The following is a 17022-nucleotide window of genomic DNA, read 5'->3' as shown; positions in this document are numbered from 1 at the left end:
ATTACCCTCCACCACCATTACCTGTGTATATATATATATTTTTTTGCGGTACGCGGGCCTCTCACTGCTGTGGCCTCTCCCGTTGCGGAGCACAGGCTCCAGACGCGCAGGCTCAGCGGCCACGACTCACGGGCCCAGCCGCTCAGCGGCATGTGGGATCTTCCCGGACCAGGGCACGAACCCGTGTCCCCTGCATCGGCAGGCGGACTCTCAACCACTGCGCCACCAGGGAAGCCCTGTGTATAGTTTTGTGGCATATTCTTTTGGAAGAGATCAGGCCAGTTGTCTTGTAGGATGTCCCATGTATAAGATGTGTGTGTTTCCTTGTGGTGGCACTTGCTTTGTTCCTGTGTTCCCTTTATTTCCTATAAACTGGAAAGGAGGTCTAAAGGCATGAATAGACTCAGTCAAAATGGAAATTCTTTTATTTCTGTAACGTGGGCTGATCCTAGTTAAGCCCACAATGTAACAGTGACACCACAAATGAGGGCGGACAATCGATTGTTATGCACCTGTCACATTTTCTGTTAAGTTGTTAAAATATTAAAATACTTCCTTACCAGTTGGCAATTGGCCACTTCCCCAAGCTTCCCATGTGCTCCACAGCCACCAGCTTAGATGCCTGAGTATCACCCATCTCCACCCCCCTCCCCCCAGACACAGCAGTTAAAGGTTAACTCCTAGCATATTAGGGGCCTCCGGGATCTGTTCTGGTTGGTCATTACCCAAGTCCATCACCCTGGGTAGAAATCATCAATGCTTTTTTTTTTTAAATTAATTAATTAATTAATATTTATTTTTGGCTGCGTTGGGTCTTCGTTGCTGCACGCGAGCCTCTCATTGCGGTGGCCTCTCTCATTCTGGAGCACGGGCTCTAGTCACGCGGGCTTCAGTAGTTGTGGCTTGCGGGCTCTAGGGCGCAGGCTCAGTAGTTGTGGCGCATGGGCTTAGTTGCTCCCTGGCATGTGGGATCTTCCCAGACCAGGGCTCGAACCCGTGTCTCCTGCATTGGCAGGTGGATTCTTAACCACTGAGCCACCAGGGAAGTCCCCGAAATCATCAATTCTTTTTTTTTTTTTTTTTTTGCGGTACGCAGGCCTCTCACTGCTGTGGCCTCTCCCGTTGCGGAGCACAGGCTCCGGGCGCGCAGGCTCAGCGGCCATGGCTCACGGGCCCAGCCACTCCGCGGCATGTGGGATCTTCCCGGACCGGGGCACGAACCCATGTCCCCTGCATCGGCAGGCGGACTCTCAACCACTGCGCCACCAGGGAAGCCCATCAATTCTTAAAAAAACAGAATCCCAGAAACTCAGATGCAAGAATCAGGGAATCTTCTATTTATATAAAGCACAAAAACAAGCACAAGTAATCCATGCTGCTAGAAGTGAAGATCTTGATCACCTAGGAGGGGTAGTTATACGCTAGGAAGGAAGGACCGGTAACCTTTCTTTCTCATTTTAAAAAATCGATGTCTATTCTACATACACTAAAATATGCACATTTTATGCATGCAGTTCAATGAATGTTTACGTGTTTATAGACCCATGGAAACAACCACCACTAGATCAAGATAAAGAACATTTCTAGGCCCTTGGCAGGCTGTCACCTGCGCTTCCCAGTCACTGCCCCCAAGGGGTAACCACTATTCTGTACTTTTGTCCCCATCAACTTCTGTCACCTCTTCTTAAATGTCATGTAAGTGGAATCGCAATTTTGACTCCTTTGTGTCTAGCTTATTTTGCTCAGCATGAAGTTTTGAGATTAGTCCATGTCATTGTACGTATCAGTAGTTCTTTCTCTTTGCTGTGTGGTATTCCATTGCACAGATGCCCCCACGATGTTCTGTTTCTTAATCTAGTTTCTGGTTACCTGGGTGTGTTTATGAAAATTCAGTGAGCTCGGGCTTCCCTGGTGACGCAGTGGTTAAGGATCCGCCTGCCAATGCAGGGGACACGGGTTCAAGCCCTGGTCCAGGAAGATCCCACATGCTGCGGAGCAACTAACCCCGTGCGCCACAACTACTGAGCCTGTGCTCTAGAGCCCGCGAGCCACAACTACTGAGCCTGTGTGCCACAGCTACTGGGCCCGTGCGCCACAACTACTGAGCCTGCACTCTGGAGCCCACGAGCCAAACTGCTGAAGCCCGTGCGCCTACAGCCCGTGCTCAGCAACAAGAGAAGCCACTGCAATCAGAAGCCCGTGCACCACAACAAAGAGTAGCCCCCGCTCACTGCGGCTAGAGAAAGCCCGCGTGCAGCAACAAAGATCCAACTCAGCCAAAAATAAATAAATAAATTTATTTTTAAAAATTCAGTGAGCTCTTCATTTAAGATTTGTGCGTGTTTCTGTGTATATAGTATACTTCAAAAACACAGTTAAAAAAAAATCAGAGACTCCAACCCAAGGAGTCTAGGAAGGACCTTAGAATCTGGCAAAAAGCCAGAGCTGGGAAGGCCCATAGCAGCCCTTTTCCCACCCACCTTTTATAGAGGGTATAAGAAGTAACACGGTTCCCTCCCAGTCTGGGGCAAGGCGGGGAAACTGATCCCCAGCCCCAAGCAGGACAGCCAGGGCAAGAGATGGAGACGTGTCTGAGAGTAAGGGCAGGCTTCCTGGTGGAGGGGGCTGATGCCGTGACCCCATTCCTCTCCCCAATCTGGTAGGCTGAACGAGAACATGTCGGTGTGTGTGGCGGACTTTGGGCTCTCCAAGAAGATCTACAATGGGGACTACTACCGCCAGGGACGTATCGCCAAGATGCCGGTCAAGTGGATCGCCATCGAGAGCCTGGCTGACCGCGTCTACACCAGCAAGAGCGATGTGGTACGTGCACCCCTGGCAGGAGTACGGAGCAGGAGGAGGGCGTGGCCTGATCATCTCACACCAGACCTGGGCTCACAGGGACGTGAGGGCTTCCCTGCGCAGGGGTCCGCCACATGGACCACGTGTGGTGGGCATCTGTGAACGGTGGTGTGGACATGCTGGGGGTATGCATAGGCCCATGGGTGCATGGTGACAGGTTGCTACATGGGATATGTAGACAGTTTAGGTTGGGAGAGGCAGTGGTAAGTGTATACATGTGTATAGCCAGGGTGTGGAGGGTGACCCGAGACCACGTGTCCGTGAAGTGCATAATTGTTTGCACGGGTGGGCAGGTCTATGTGTGCACACAAGTTGCCTCCGTAAGTGTGTACCTGTACCAAAGTGTTTCTGTGAATAGCTGTGATGCACCCACAAAGATAGCTGTGTACACATAAGTGTGGGGATACCCATGAATCTGTATGTTGGGTGAGGGCATCTGTGCAGGAGAGACCCCCTAAATTCTCTCCCTTCTACCCCACCACAGTGGTCCTTTGGGGTGACAATGTGGGAGATTGCCACTCGAGGCCAAACCCCATATCCAGGAGTGGAGAACAGCGAGATTTATGACTACCTGCGCCAGGGAAACCGCCTGAAGCAGCCTGTGGACTGTCTGGATGGATTGTGAGGACCCTTAGGATCCCCTCCCCCCATCTCAGATTTTACACCAAAACTCTGAGCACCCCACATGGCCCTGACATATCCAGGACCCCCTAAAACCACAGAATCCCTCAGACTGTTGAGGAACCCACCTGCCCCCTCACCCATGCTCCACAGAACCACCATTAGCCCATGAGGTATGAATTAGCAAAAGTGCCCTTTCCTCCTTTGCTTTGTGTGTGGAATACAGGCTAGAGCAGCACCCCTACCCTGGCCAGGTATCCGTGGGCGATGAATAATGACACGTCCCCACTCACAGAGAATTCTAATTCCTGCCAGACTCCTGAGTACCCACACTCCCCCGACGTGCTCTTCAACACGAGCCCTCTGCCAAACCCTTATAATGAGCTTCTCCAAACTCTCCAGGCTCCTCTGAGATGTTCTCAGAATCCTTTAGGGTGGTGCTTATCAAACTTTGCCATCCCATGGAACACACAGAGAAGAGCACTTTGGGGGTAAAGAGAAGATGTTGCTTGGATCGGGAGGGGAGAGTCTGGGGCTTCAGACTCTCCAGGTCCTCCTTGGGTGCTCCAAGAGCTGAGGGCAGTAAGAATAGCTAACATTTCTATAGAACTTACTAGAAGGTATGGTTTTAAGTGCTTTGCGTGCATTAAGTCATTTGGTCCTTACTACAGCCATATGAAGTGGGTTGGCACCCTTATTATTCCCATATGCAGGTGATGCGCAACTGAGGCCCACGTCAAGGGAAAATCATTTGCCAAAGGCTGCATAGCTGGTGTATTAGTTATCTATATCCCCCAAATCCAGTAGCTTAAAATAACAAGCATTTATTACCTCGCATGGTTTCTGAAGGTCAGGAGTCTGGGAACTGCTCAGCAGGGTAATTCTGGATCAGGGTTTCTAATGAGGTTACAGTCAAGATGTCAGCTGGGGCTGAAGCCATCTGAAGTTTAAGACTGGAAGGTCTCTTGCAAGGTGTCTCACTCACATGGCTGTGGCAGAAGGCCTCAGTTCCTTGCCACGTGGACCCCTCTATAGCGCTGCTTGAGTTTCCTCATGACATGGTGGCTGGCCTCCCCCAGATGAGCATTCCAAGAGAAAGAACAAGGAGGAATCCACAATACCTTTCCAACCTAGTCTCAGAATCACACACACTATCATTGCTGCCGAGTCAGAATCCAGTGACTAAATCCAACCCACACTCAAGGGGAGGGAGGGTAGCCTCCATCTTTTGAAGGGAGGAATGGCAAAGAATTTGAGTAGGTATTTAATTTTATGTATGTATTTATTTGTTTGTTTGTTTTCGGCCACGCCGTGTGGCACGCGGGATCTTAGTTCCCAGACCAGGGGCCGAACCCGTGCCCCCTGCAGTGAGAGCACAGAGTCTTAACCACTGGACTGCCAGGGAAGTCCCTGAGTACATATTTTAAACCAATACAGCTTTCAAAGCTTTGATGCTATGGTCTGTTCTGGGGAACCACACTAGGAAGCTTTACTCTAGCAAACCCTCACTAGAACATCACCCCCTACCCAGAGAGATTTCCCAAGACTTTTTCCATTTCCTGAGTGTCTGTCCCAGGACCCACCTCAGAAACTCTTGAGGATTCCCAAGTCCCCATAGATGCCCCCCGAACTGCTACAGTTCCCTCCACTCCCTTGTAATACCCTCAGTCCTCTGAGTGTCCTAAAATGCCCCCAAACTCCCAGAATGCTCCCCTGTTCAGTCTCCCACTCCTCATTTTGCTACCCTAGGTATGCCCTGATGTCCCGGTGCTGGGAGCTAAACCCCCGAGACCGGCCGAGTTTTGCAGAGCTTCGGGAAGATCTGGAGAATACGCTGAAGGCCCTGCCCCCTGCCCAGGAGCCAGACGAAATCCTCTATGTCAACATGGATGAGGGTGGGGGTCATCCTGAACCACTTGGAGCTGCTGGAGGAGCTGAGCCCCCAACTCAGCCTGACCCCAAGGATTCCTGCAGCTGCCTCACTGCCGCTGAAGTCCATCCTGCTGGACGCTATGTCCTCTGCCCTTCTACAGCTCCTGGCCCCGCCCTGCCTACTGACAGGAGCTCCCCAGCACCCCCAGGGCAGGAGGATGGCGCCTGAGACAACCCTCCACTCGGGACTCCCTCTCAGGACCCAAGCTAGGCACTGCCACTGGGGGACCCCCCCCTCACTTTCCCACTCCAGGCTTTACCCCCAACCTTAGCCCTCTCCTCCTACCCATTCCACTTCCATCCCAGACAGATCCTCTCCCTTTTCCACACCTTAGTGTCCCCATGTGTAAAAGGAAGGGATTGGACTACAATCCCTAAGGGTCCTCCCAGGTCTAACATTCCAAGATTCTAGATTATAAGGTTTAAAGAGTCTAGATTCAGAGGTTCTAAGTTTCAAAGATGAGTCTGATTCTAAGGACCTGAAATTCCAAAGTCTCTAATTCTAAAGTGCTAAGGTTCTAGACATGGAAGTTCTAAGGCCTATATTCTAAGGCTGTGAGATTCTATGGCTCTAGACTTTTCTGGTTCTAAGATTCTTAATAAAGCCCACAAGATTTTAGGTTCTAAAGCCCTAAGGATTCTAATTCTAGGATCTAAGGCTCTATGATTCTAGGTTTTATTTTTCTAGGGTTCTGAATCCCTAGGGTGTAAGATTCTACACTTGTAAAAATTCTACAATTCTAGACATGGAGGTTCTAAGGTCTGATGTTCTAAAATTTGATGTTCCGAGCCTCATAGAGCATAATTTCTCTGGCTGTAAAACTCTAGATCATAAAGCTTCAAGATTTGATCTTCTCAAGTTCTAAGATTCTAATGCTGGTCAGTTATAGGTTCTAAGGCTTTATGATCCTCGAAACTTTTGTTATGAGATTCTGGATCCTAAAGATCTAAAATGCTAGAATCTGCAATTAGAAAGTTCTAAGAGTCTAAAGATGGAGGTTCTAAGGTCTAATGTTCTAAGATGCAATGTTCCAAGACCTAGTCTAAGAACCTAGATTCTCTGTGTCTAAGATTCCGGATCATATGCTTCAAGATTCTAGATTATTAAACTCTAAGATTCTAATGTTGTTCTGTTCTGTGTTCCAAGGCACTCTAGATTCTATTGGTCCAAGATTCTGGATCCTCAGCATCTATGGTATAAGATTCTACAGTTGGTGGTGACTAACCAGATGCCAAAGTTTTAATCATTTTTAATGTTAGACAGCTTTAAGTTCTATGCTGCATTCTGTCTTTCTAGGATTTTAGTTAAGGAGCCAAGAATTCACAGTTCTAAGTCTTAAGATTCTAGGCACTATAGTTCTAAGATTCACATGTTGTAAGATTCTAAAAGTCTACAGGTCTAGAATTCTAAGATACAATTCCAAGGTTTTAAACTTATAGCTTTATCCTTTTGGGGATAGTTTTATCCTTCCCTTCTTAGCCACCTCTGCTTCCTCTTCCCCTCATGTGGGGTGTGCCCCCTCAAGCCTGTGCAATGCATTAAGGATGCCTCCTTTCCCCAAAGGACAAACTCCCTCCTTTGGGGCCATGCTGCCCCCCTGAGCCAGTCCCTTATGCCCCTGAACAGAGTGTGGACTCTGAAACCTCCAGAGGGGCTCAGATCACATAAAACTTTGTAACCATGCTTGTCTCCTCTTGTCTCCACTTAGCTGTCATATGGCCCCTCTCCCTGGCAACTCAGTTTCCCCAGTAAAAAGGAGGGTTTGGTGGGGTCTTGGAGTTCTCCCCTTACTAAAGAGGATAGAAATGAACATATACATAGACAAAAAGACAGGCAAGCAAAAGCAGAATCACTGAAACCCCTAGTGAGGAATAGGCACATAGATATTCACAGGGTCACACAGAGACCCTACCCCTCTCCAAAGTAACAGACCCATGAATTAATGGACATACTCAAGCACACCTGGTCACAAATACAGAGACACAAATTCAGACACAGAAAAACACAAAATTACTCAGATACAAACACGTTTACAAACATGCACAGGCAGGCAGTCACCAGGAATAGGAAGAAACTAGAGTAACAGATACAGACACAAATACTCAGACATATAGAGTACGTATAGGGCACTCACAGACCCAAACGTTCAGATTCACATAGAAACACAGGCACAGAGCACCTCCGATAATCACGAGCCCACAAATGGACTCCTGCCAAGGCAAGCCCACTGTGTTTTGCAAGCATCGCAGGCATAAGTTCCTGGGTGTGTCCAGCAGCAGATGGAGAAATCCTTGGCAGCGCCCGGACGCCCCCCGGTGGTGGCTCCTGCGAACCGAAAACAGTTCAATCCGGGCCACAAACTTTTTTAGAACAAATCATTGTGGGAAGCTGGGAGGAAAGAGGAAGTCGGACGTGGGCGAGGGGCGGGGTGTCTGGACTGGAACCTACGGGCCCACGTGAGTGTCTGTCCCGCTTCTGAGTGGGTGCTGTGTGTCTAGGTTTTGCCGTGGTGTAAGCTTGTAGTGTAACTGTCCTGTGTGTCTTTATCATTTGAAGCCGCCTGCCTGTGGCGACCTTAGTGGGCTCATCTACACCGAAGTTTGGTGTATTATCCCCTGAATTGATGCTTCTGATCCCACACACGCCATTTGTTTATCTGTATTGTGTGTGCGCCTTTGTCTAAGTAGAGGTTTTGTGTGGCTTTTGTGGGCTTTAGGTACGGCTCAGTGGGCAGCGGGCGTTTGCATTGTGTATCTCGATAGTGTACCTTACAGAAGCTTTGTGTCTTTTGCGTTAGAGGCGACAGGTGGTGTAGTGTTAGACATTGTGAAACTCTGTGGAGTTTAGTAGAGTGAGGCTTAACTACGGACCTGTGTGTTTGAGCTTGTCAATATAGATACCGAAAAGGCGGATCTACTGAACAGCAGTTTAGAGGATGTGGGGTAGAGACCCTTGAAATTGTGGAGGTCTTTCCGGAGGGGAAGGCTCTATGATCTGGTGCAGAGTGCCCATTCCACGTAAGATACCAACCATAGAGAAAGACGGTAGCGCAGCTATAAAGAGGCGCCCCGTGAGATGTACTATCAAAGGGGAGACACTGTGATTCCCTTTACAACTTTTCTCCCGCTGTTAGTCTAGCCTCTATTTTCAAACCTTCAGGATTCTCTGAAGTCAAAGGGTTGCTTTTCATAAAGGCAACTGAGTTTCTTCCAGATTAAGAATAATTTATTTACTTAATCTCGATTTCGTATACTTCCCTCTACAGCAATATTCGTAAGGCCGACAGTAACCAGAATGGCCAATCTGGGTAGGTTTTCCTAAAACGATGCAACTGTACTAGCTTTAGTGAGATAAGACAGTAACTGAGATTGGTGGACAGACTGTTTTGAAACCGCCCTAACGGCAAGGGGCAGGTCCTTAATGAATTCATCTCTTTCCGGTTTCCTAAAGGCAATCGTGAAAGGGGGGGCGGGGGTGTCTGCCGACCCTCCATTTGATTGGTTTCTAGTGGTTTTACCCGCTTGGACTCCTCTAGGGGCGGGAGATTTAGACCAATCAAGATATGTGTTACAGAGACAGTAGTTTGATGAAAGGACCGCACAGGAAAGGCCGTGGGGGGGGTGGCCCCGCTCATTCTGAGATCTCATCACTGATTGGTCCAAATCTTTACTCCCTTTCCCTCATTTGACCCTACGGGAGCGGGCGCGCGGGCACTACCCAATCACCGCGCGCTCCTCCTCCCTCCTTTTCCCGCCCTCCCGCTTCGGTCCCAGTACCGACGTAGGCCAACGCTTCCTCCCCGGCAGCTCCTAAGCCCTTTCATTGACGTTCTTTTGAAAGACGCGCTCTAATTGGCTGAGCTCCTGGGCCCGCGCCCATTGCCCTCATGCGATGGCCAATTGGCACCCGTGTTGCATCGCACGGGGCCACGGAGGAGGGGGGAGGCGGTGGCGGCGGCCATTTTGAGCCGCCGCCGCCGCCATTGGAGTGGGGGCCCCCCCCTTTCCCCCTTCGCCTCCTGACAGGAAAGGTTTAAGGGGGACTGAGCCCTGGGAGGCCGGGCCGGGCTCGGGGGCCGCCCCGGGGGCCCGGGCCATGGATGTACGCCGTCTGAAGGTGAACGAACTTCGCGAGGAACTGCAGCGCCGCGGCCTGGACACTCGCGGCCTCAAGGCCGAGCTTGCTGAGCGGCTGCAGGCGGCGCTGGAGGCCGAGGAGCCCGACGACGAGCGGGAGCTCGAGGCCGACGACGAACCGGGGCGAACCGGGCACAACAACGAGGAGGTCGAGACCGAGGGGGGCTCCGAGCTGGAGGGGACCGCGCAGCCACCGCCGCCCGGGCTGCAGCCGCACCCGGAGCCCGGCGGCTACTCGGGGCCGGACGGACATTGTGAGAGTGCGCGGGGCGAGGGCCGGGGAGCCCGGAGTCCGGGCCGAGGAAGGGCTGTGGGACGCGGGATCCCGGCGCCTGAGGTCGGGGAGACGATCTGAGGATCGGGGGATCGCGCCATCCGCCGCTGAAAAGGATCTGGGGACAAGGCCCTTGGGACGACCGGAGGGTGGATCCTGGCGTTCGGTGCAGGGGAGATACTGGAGTGGGGGCTCTCGGTTTCGGAGATGAGGAAGGTCCGGGGGTGTAGAGGATTCCGGAGCTTAGGGCTCGGAAACCGGAAGCCGTGGTTTCTGGAGCCGGAGACAGTTGGAAGAACAGGAGGTTTTTTATCGGCGGGCTGAGGAGGATCTTGGAAATGGTGATCTTAGGGTTTACAGCTGGGTAGGCTTGGGAGCCATGCTAGCCCAGTCTATGGGCTGGGCGTTGGGAGCCGTGTTTTCAGGGCTGGGAGAGTTTTGAGGATGGAGGGTCCTGGAGTTTGCTGCTGGATGGGGTACCGAGAATTCTTATGGGTTGATTAAAATGGAGTGCTGGTGTCTGACCAGGGAGGGTCTGATGGACTGTGTGTTCTGGTGTTTGACTGGGGAGCAGTTAGGGGATGTGGGAGACCACCACGTGATTGTACTAGGGGGGACTTCCATCTGGCTGAGGATGGCCTAGGAGACTCAGATCCGGGGCTGAAAGGCCAACCTTGAGGCATGGGGAACCTGGGCATTTGATGCTGGCAATCTGGGGACCTTCTGGTTGACTTATAGAGTAGGTATATGGAACCTTGGTGTCCAGAAGCTGGTGGAGGAGAGAAGGATGCTTCACTGGGTGAGGGACCTGCAGGGCTAGAGCTGGGAAGGCTCTGAGAACAAATAACGCAGTGGCTACTGCTGAATGGTCTTAGATTAACAGTATGGGATGTTTGGAGAACAAGGGTAGCTGGGGGTGGGTGGGGTAGATAACAAGTAGATACTCGATGGAGTATCTAGGGGATAGAGGATTCTTGTGTCCAGCACAGGCGTGTGTAGCTGGTCTGTCAAATATAGGGGAGGAGAGAGTGTGTAGCATGTGGAGGGTGAAAGAAACCTGTTGACTTGGCTGGGGACCTCAGGGTGGAGTAGGGAGGAGTGTTTCTGGGGCTGAGCATCTCCACAGGAGGGCTCCTTGGTCCCCAGAAGCAGTTATTTTTGTGCCCAGGGATTGGAGGGGCCTCAAGGGGTAGCTGGGGACCTGTGCCTCAGCCAGAAGGTGTGACTCTGAAGGAGAGGGGATGGGGTAGACCTGTTACTTTCTGAAGGGAGGCGACCCCGGTATGGGAGGGACTAAACCTGGAGTTAGAAAAGGGTCGCTTTCTAGCAGGACAGGGATCGGAGAGGTTGAAGAGTAAGTAGAAAGGACTCTGGCGTTCAGAGTTTGTGTTATTTCTCTGAAAAGAGGGTATTCTCAGCCATAGGGCTAAGGAAATGGGGAGAGCAAGGGGGTCAGAGAAGAGACTGGATTTGGGGTTGGCACTGGGTATTTACTTGTTGAAGAGAGATGGAACCTCCTGGAGCAGGGCAATCTGAGGGTAGATTTGGGGTGGAGAGCGATTGTCTAGGACTCAGATGCTGGGAAAAGTACTTCCCATTGCAGAGACCTGTGAAGGAAGGAAGGAGTGGCCCAGTGTGCCTGCCTAGGGCAGGCGAGACCCTGGCAGGAATGCCTAGGAAGAAGGGCCAATGGCTGGAGGTGGTTCCAAAGAAAAGTGATGTGCTTTGGAGCATAGACTCTAGACTCAGATTTTGTCTTGGGCAAGTCACTTCACCTCTGTGAGCCCTGGTTCCCTTGTGTGTAAAATTGGGATAATAATAGTGTCCCCACCCCCCAGGGTTGTTATGAATGAGATTATGTTCGTAAGGGGCTTAGCACTGGACCTGTCTATTATTAGGAGATGGATGTTTTAGAGAGCGGAGAAGGGCCCCAGAACCATAGCTTCTCTGAGCAAGGCTTCCTCTGTGAGCACAGGAGATTCTTAGAAAGAGAGATGTGAGGCTTCCGTGGCGAGAAGAACACTGTGCTTGGAGCCTGGAAGAAAGAAAGTGGTTTGAAAGGGTCCCTTGTGTTCTACTTAAGGAGTTATTCTGTGTCTTCCTTTCTCCCCTACCCCTTACAACAAAATCCTTTGGGTCCCTTTTTATGCCCCCCTCCAACCCTTCCTTCAACCCTGGTAAACAGACCTGTAGCAGACCACGTGATCTGTGACTTTCCTCCCTTTGGCCGCACCTGGTTTGTGCCCAGATATATTTGTCCTCTGAGAGAGGATCCAATCAGTTAGCAAGCAGCAGAGTAGTCTGCCCTTCCCTGTGGTTCTGCCTCACTAGGCCTGGCACCGCCACTAGTAGGGCTCTGGAGGCACCTAGCAAAGCTTGCCCCTGGGGTGGAGAAGCTGCTTACTACTAACCCTAGGTTTCCAGAGTTCTCTCTGGGTTTGCCTACAAGGTTCTTGAGGGAGTTTCAGGTTTTAGTTCCACCTCTGAGCTCTCACATGTGTCATCCCAACCCCAGGAATGTTTTCTCCATTCTCGTCACTGAATTATCATCACCTATGTATCCTTTGAGTCAAGGCTTATCTCTTACTTTCTGGGTCCCTGACCTTAGCCCTTGGTACTTCTTCATAGCCCTTAACCCAATCATAATTTTTGTGCTTACGTATTTGTTTAACGTGTGTCTGTCTTACTAAACTGAAGGTTTTAGTGGGGCAAGCTTATTCTCAGCTGTATCCCAGCATCTGGTATGTAGTATGTACTCCATAAATAGTTGATGTTATTATTCTTTTTCCTTTCTTTCTTTCTTTCTGTCTTTCTGTCTGTCTTTCTGTCTTTCTTTCTTGTTTTTTTGGCCGTGCCGCATAGTTTGTGGGATCTTAGTTCCCCAACCAGGGATTGAACCCTGGCCCTGGCAGTGAAAGTGCCGACTTCTAACCACTGGACCTCCAGGGAATTCCCTGATATTGTTATTCTTGCCACCCTTCAGTTGAGTTCGTCCTGGACCCACAAGAGACCTTCCTGGAACCCTTCCCACCTAACTCCAAATATTTTAGGATTTATCCCTAATGAGTCTGAAGGCCACTATTATCATGACTCCTGTTTTCTTAACAGTTCCTTTCCTTCCTCCCCCATTTCCTCTTCAACTGAGATGGTTACCCCTGATCTTTACAGTTATTGCAGGGTGGAAGTGATTCTTAAAGAGGGTTAGCTATGCAGGTGGGAATAGTGACTTGGGTCGGACAGAGGACTGGTTTGTGCTCTGAACAGTTTTTAAGGTTGTACCCTAAAGGTAACTCTCTAAGCATTATACCACATCAGAGAACAGCTAGGCTGGTAATTTTTAAACTGTGCTCCACGGAATCCCAGGTGTCTGGAGTTACCCCCCACCCTAGTGGGCACTTAGAGGGCAAGGTCAAGCTGGACCCCTTCTCTGACTCTCCCATCTCCTTGCTTCAACCAGAGCAGTTCTGCTTCATTTGGTTTTGTATGTTGGGATTCTGTAGAACCCAATCACAGATAGATCTCCAACCTTTTGAGGGGCAAGAAAGCATGTCCTCAGGCAGCTGGGGCCCCTGATTTCCCAGGTGGGTTTCCATCTGAGGGTGTTATCACACCTTTTAGCCTCTGGCAGACTAATTGTCCCCAGTGGGGATGGTGTCATTTTGCATTAAAAAGCTACCTCTAGTCCCAAGAAACACCCTTCTAACTGGCCATTTTTTGTTTTAAGATGTCATGGACAATATTACCATGCAGAACCAATTCTATGAGACGCAGGTCATCAAGAAAGAGAACGAGTCAGGCTACGAGAGGAGAACGCTGGAAATGGACCAGCAGCAGCAGGCCTATCGCCCAGGTAGGAAAACGCACATGATCTCTCTCTCTTGAAGGAAATAGAATCTGTGTGTGGGTAGCCCTTACCTTCTGCCTAGTGCCTGTCTTCCCAGAGACTTTGCATCTTTCTCTTGGGCATTCCACTTGGGCTTTGTCAACTCTGGCAAGGTCTTTTTGAAGGAGAGAACTTAGTTCCACTCCCAAGTGTTAGGAGAGGGGAGTCTTCAAGGTATGTTTTCAGATGTTAGTACCAACATCCTAGAGAGTTGAGACCTGGAGGCCAATATTTGAGTCCTACTTAGAATCTTAGAATGTGGAAGCCAGAAAGGACCTTCTAAATCTAGTCCAGTGTTTCCCACGTTCTGAAGAATATCTTTCCAGGAGATATTTATTAGGGACTCCTCAGGAAAAGGTTCCTTGGACAAACACATCTGAAAAATGCAGCGTATTCTATACCGCCTCTGGGAGAGTCACTGTGCTCATTAGAGCGTTAAAGATGCTGAGAAGTCCTGGATTGGGAAAAGCTCTGTGTCACATTGTTTAAACCCAGGATTTCCCAAACATGTAAATGTGTCTTTGTAGAAAAAAGTTCCCTGTAGTGCCAGTTTGGGAAACACAATTGTAATGTAGCTGTGTCCCAATTTTACAGATGGGGGAGGTGGCAGGGCCGGGGTTGGAACCAGGAAACTGACTTCTGGGCCATTGCTCTTGGTCAGTAAGCAGCACTCCTCACCAGTAGTGTCCTAGTATTGGGGAAGCAGGGTCCTACCGTTGAGTAATGACAGAGCCAGGACTGGCTCCCAGTCTTGTGCTCCTTTCACTGTGCTGTGGCCCCAGTGCCTTTTCTTAGTGAATCTAGCTGGTTCTGATTCCATTCTGGTTCATCCACAAAGTGAAATCCCCAGACATTTCTTGTGGGTGGCTCAGGATTTTAATGAATGTAGGTTAAACCGCAGATTTGTGTCAGGCTCTGTGAGACTTGTGGGATCATTTGGCCCAAGGAGAGTATTTTCCATGCAGACATTTATCAAGGCCTCCTGTGAGCCCAGCTCTGTGCTGGGAACCATGGAAGTTCTCTTCAGGTGAGTGAGCACCATCTCTGCCCTAGCAAGCGAGGAGCCTTCTCTGAAAGGTTTGGTCTGCATGCCAAAGCCAGGGAGTGACCCAAGGTGGTCTTGAGTTGAATGCTGAAATGTGTAGATGTGAGTGATCCACAGCATCCATAGATGCTGTGAGAGAGATGAGGCTAGACTGAATCCATGGGTTTCTCTTGGTAGGCACGGATTCTTGGAGTCTGCCCGAGACTGGGATTTTCCTGTGGTCCGCAGCATGTTATCCCATCCTGACTTCCTATTTGTGGTGTGACCTAATGAGGCCATCACACCTGTGGGCTGGCTTAACTGCAGACCCTCCCTTCTGGAATGATTCTGGGCTTTGTAATAGAGCGATTAAAGCCGGTAGAGTTAGCTGTGGGACCACAACACTGTTGAATTGACTTTCTCCCCTCCATTGTTAGACTGAAGAAACTTTGTAAGAACTGAAGTGAAGAGATTCTTGGGGAGGAGAAATTAGAGAATGTGGAACTGTGGAATCTTAGAAGTTTTTGGGGCTCCCTCCCACTTGGTGCAGGCCAAGGTAGCTGCCAACTTTCATGGGGCCTTTGGCAAGATAGCCAAGGCAGTCATTCGCCTTTGGGTAGGCCCTTAGCGAGCTTGTCCTTGTTTAGTGCTGAAGTCCCCCTCCCTCCCCACGAAGGCTGAGAGTTATCTGACTGACATCTGTTACCCCATCAACTGCTGGTGCTGATGTGCCTGGATGGCCATCCCCAGCCTCCCTTTATTCTAGCCCTGTTCTCCAGGACAGCCGTCTTGGCTCCCTCAGCAGGCTTCTGTTGAACTCAGCAAGCTGCCTGTGCCCAGACCTCATCACCATAGTCAGGATCCTTCCAGTATCTCCTGAGGTAAAGGGGACCAGAAAAGTGATAACTGAGGAGTTTCTGAGTGTCTTGACCATCTGGATTTGTCCTGACAGTAGAAGTGAAGACAGAGATGAAGCAAGAAGCACCCACCAGCTTCCTCCCGCCCGAAGCATCTCAACTCAAACCAGACAGACAGCAGTTCCAGAGTCGCAAGAGGCCTTATGAAGAAAACCGGGGACGGGGGTATTTCGAGCACCGAGAGGATAGGAGGTGGGTCTGTGAGGCAGTGGTCACCCTTTTTCCAGTAGGTCTCTATGTCTGTAGCCTGGTGCCCACTGGGACCTTCGTACTAGCCCGGAGGGGCAGAGCAGAGTTCTCCCTCCCTCACACTCTCCCCCAGTTCTTCCTGCACTCACTACCAGATTCAACTTTGCTAAATATTTGGTCCTTCCCTCAGTTCTTCCCTTCCCATTACTTTCAGGGTAAAGGTCAAACACATGTGAGATGCCAGCCTGCCTTTTCAGTCCTTTGCCCCACTGCCCTGCAGTCCAGCACAGTGTTCTCTTCTTAACGGTTGCTTGATATCCCTCAGTTGAAAGAAAGATTTATTTCCTGACCTACTCCGAAACACACCCCTTCCATCCACCTGTTCATTCATTCATTATCGGCACTCATAGTGCTTTCACACGGGCCCGCCCTTGGGATAGTCCGTGGAGGCACAGGTGATTTGGACAGTGGGTTTTGTGTGAGGGTCAGGAGCTCATGGGTGGGAGTGGCCTCCCCCCTGGTCATTTCCTTTTCCCTTCCCTGACAAGCCTTCCCCCTCCCTTCGCCCCCAGGCCCAGACCTACCCCTTCCTCCTTCCCTCCTTCAGCTTCTGTGTGAAGCCTTTTCCAATCAGGGAAACTAGGAATGATCACTCCTTCTCTATTCATCTTGGCTGGTCATCTGACACATTTTATTTCCTATCTGGTGGAGTCCATCCTCTAATTAGCTTGTGACTGTTTAAGACAGGGCCTGGGTCTCATGGCTGTGACTGAAGTCAGGAGATGGAACCCACCTCTTATGAGTTTCTCCTACTACCCCCCATAGAACAGAGGCCTAGAGCTACTTGCTGATGGAGGGCAGAGGAAGAGCACTTGCTTTCATCCAGGGGTGACAGAGAAAGCTTCCTAGGATAGACTTACCATGTGATGATCTCTTTCTTCCTACCAGGCTCTGTGCTAGCCTTGGACTGGCAGGGTCAGAAGGGCACTCCACCAGAGGGAAGCCTGCTGCTGGGGGAGTGCCAGGAACTAGCTGGGCACAGTGTACCTGGTCTGAGCATATGGTGGACTGAGGTCATCCAGCCTGGCCCAGGCAGGACGCTGAACATTAGACTCCACACTTCCACTCCTTTCCCTTATTCCCATATGTTGGAAACCACCAGTATTTTCACATAGTCCCTTTT

At 50.4% G+C, this 17022-nt stretch overlaps 2 protein-coding genes across 6 annotated transcripts in view; both read left to right on the top strand.

Annotated features, from left to right (window-relative positions):
- The window catches only part of AXL (AXL receptor tyrosine kinase), a 30974-nt gene extending 23877 nt beyond the window's left edge, over positions 1-7097 (top strand). For both annotated transcript variants that reach the window (XM_089902798.1, XM_022585596.3), the window contains 3 exons: positions 2664-2823; positions 3347-3483; positions 5233-7097. In XM_089902798.1, coding sequence (XP_089758924.1) covers positions 2664-2823; positions 3347-3483; positions 5233-5584 — 649 coding nt within the window. In that variant the 3' untranslated portion in view covers positions 5585-7097. The remainder of the gene's footprint in view (positions 1-2663; positions 2824-3346; positions 3484-5232) is intronic.
- A 756-nt stretch (positions 7098-7853) lies between these two features.
- HNRNPUL1 (heterogeneous nuclear ribonucleoprotein U like 1) overlaps positions 7854-17022 on the top strand; it is a 35298-nt gene continuing 26129 nt past the window's right edge. Inside the window, exons 1-3 of one of the 4 annotated variants that reach the window (XM_089902799.1) lie at positions 7854-7872; positions 13551-13676; positions 15686-15842. In XM_089902799.1, coding sequence (XP_089758925.1) covers positions 13556-13676; positions 15686-15842 — 278 coding nt within the window. In that variant the 5' untranslated portion in view covers positions 7854-7872; positions 13551-13555. Of the gene's footprint in view, positions 7873-9405; positions 9807-13550; positions 13677-15685; positions 15843-17022 lie in introns of those variants that run through there. The other 3 variants (XM_022585590.3, XM_022585591.3, XM_022585592.2) reach the window with 3 other exon arrangements.

The sequence above is a fragment of the Delphinapterus leucas genome, chromosome 20, assembly GCF_059928025.1.
Source record: "Delphinapterus leucas isolate spDelLeu-1000000601 "Yukka" chromosome 20, BTC_Dleu_Yukka2, whole genome shotgun sequence".
Taxonomy (NCBI): Eukaryota; Metazoa; Chordata; class Mammalia; order Artiodactyla; family Monodontidae; genus Delphinapterus; species Delphinapterus leucas.
Note: the sequence above shows the minus strand (reverse complement) of the source record. Positions and strands in the feature narration are given on the sequence as shown.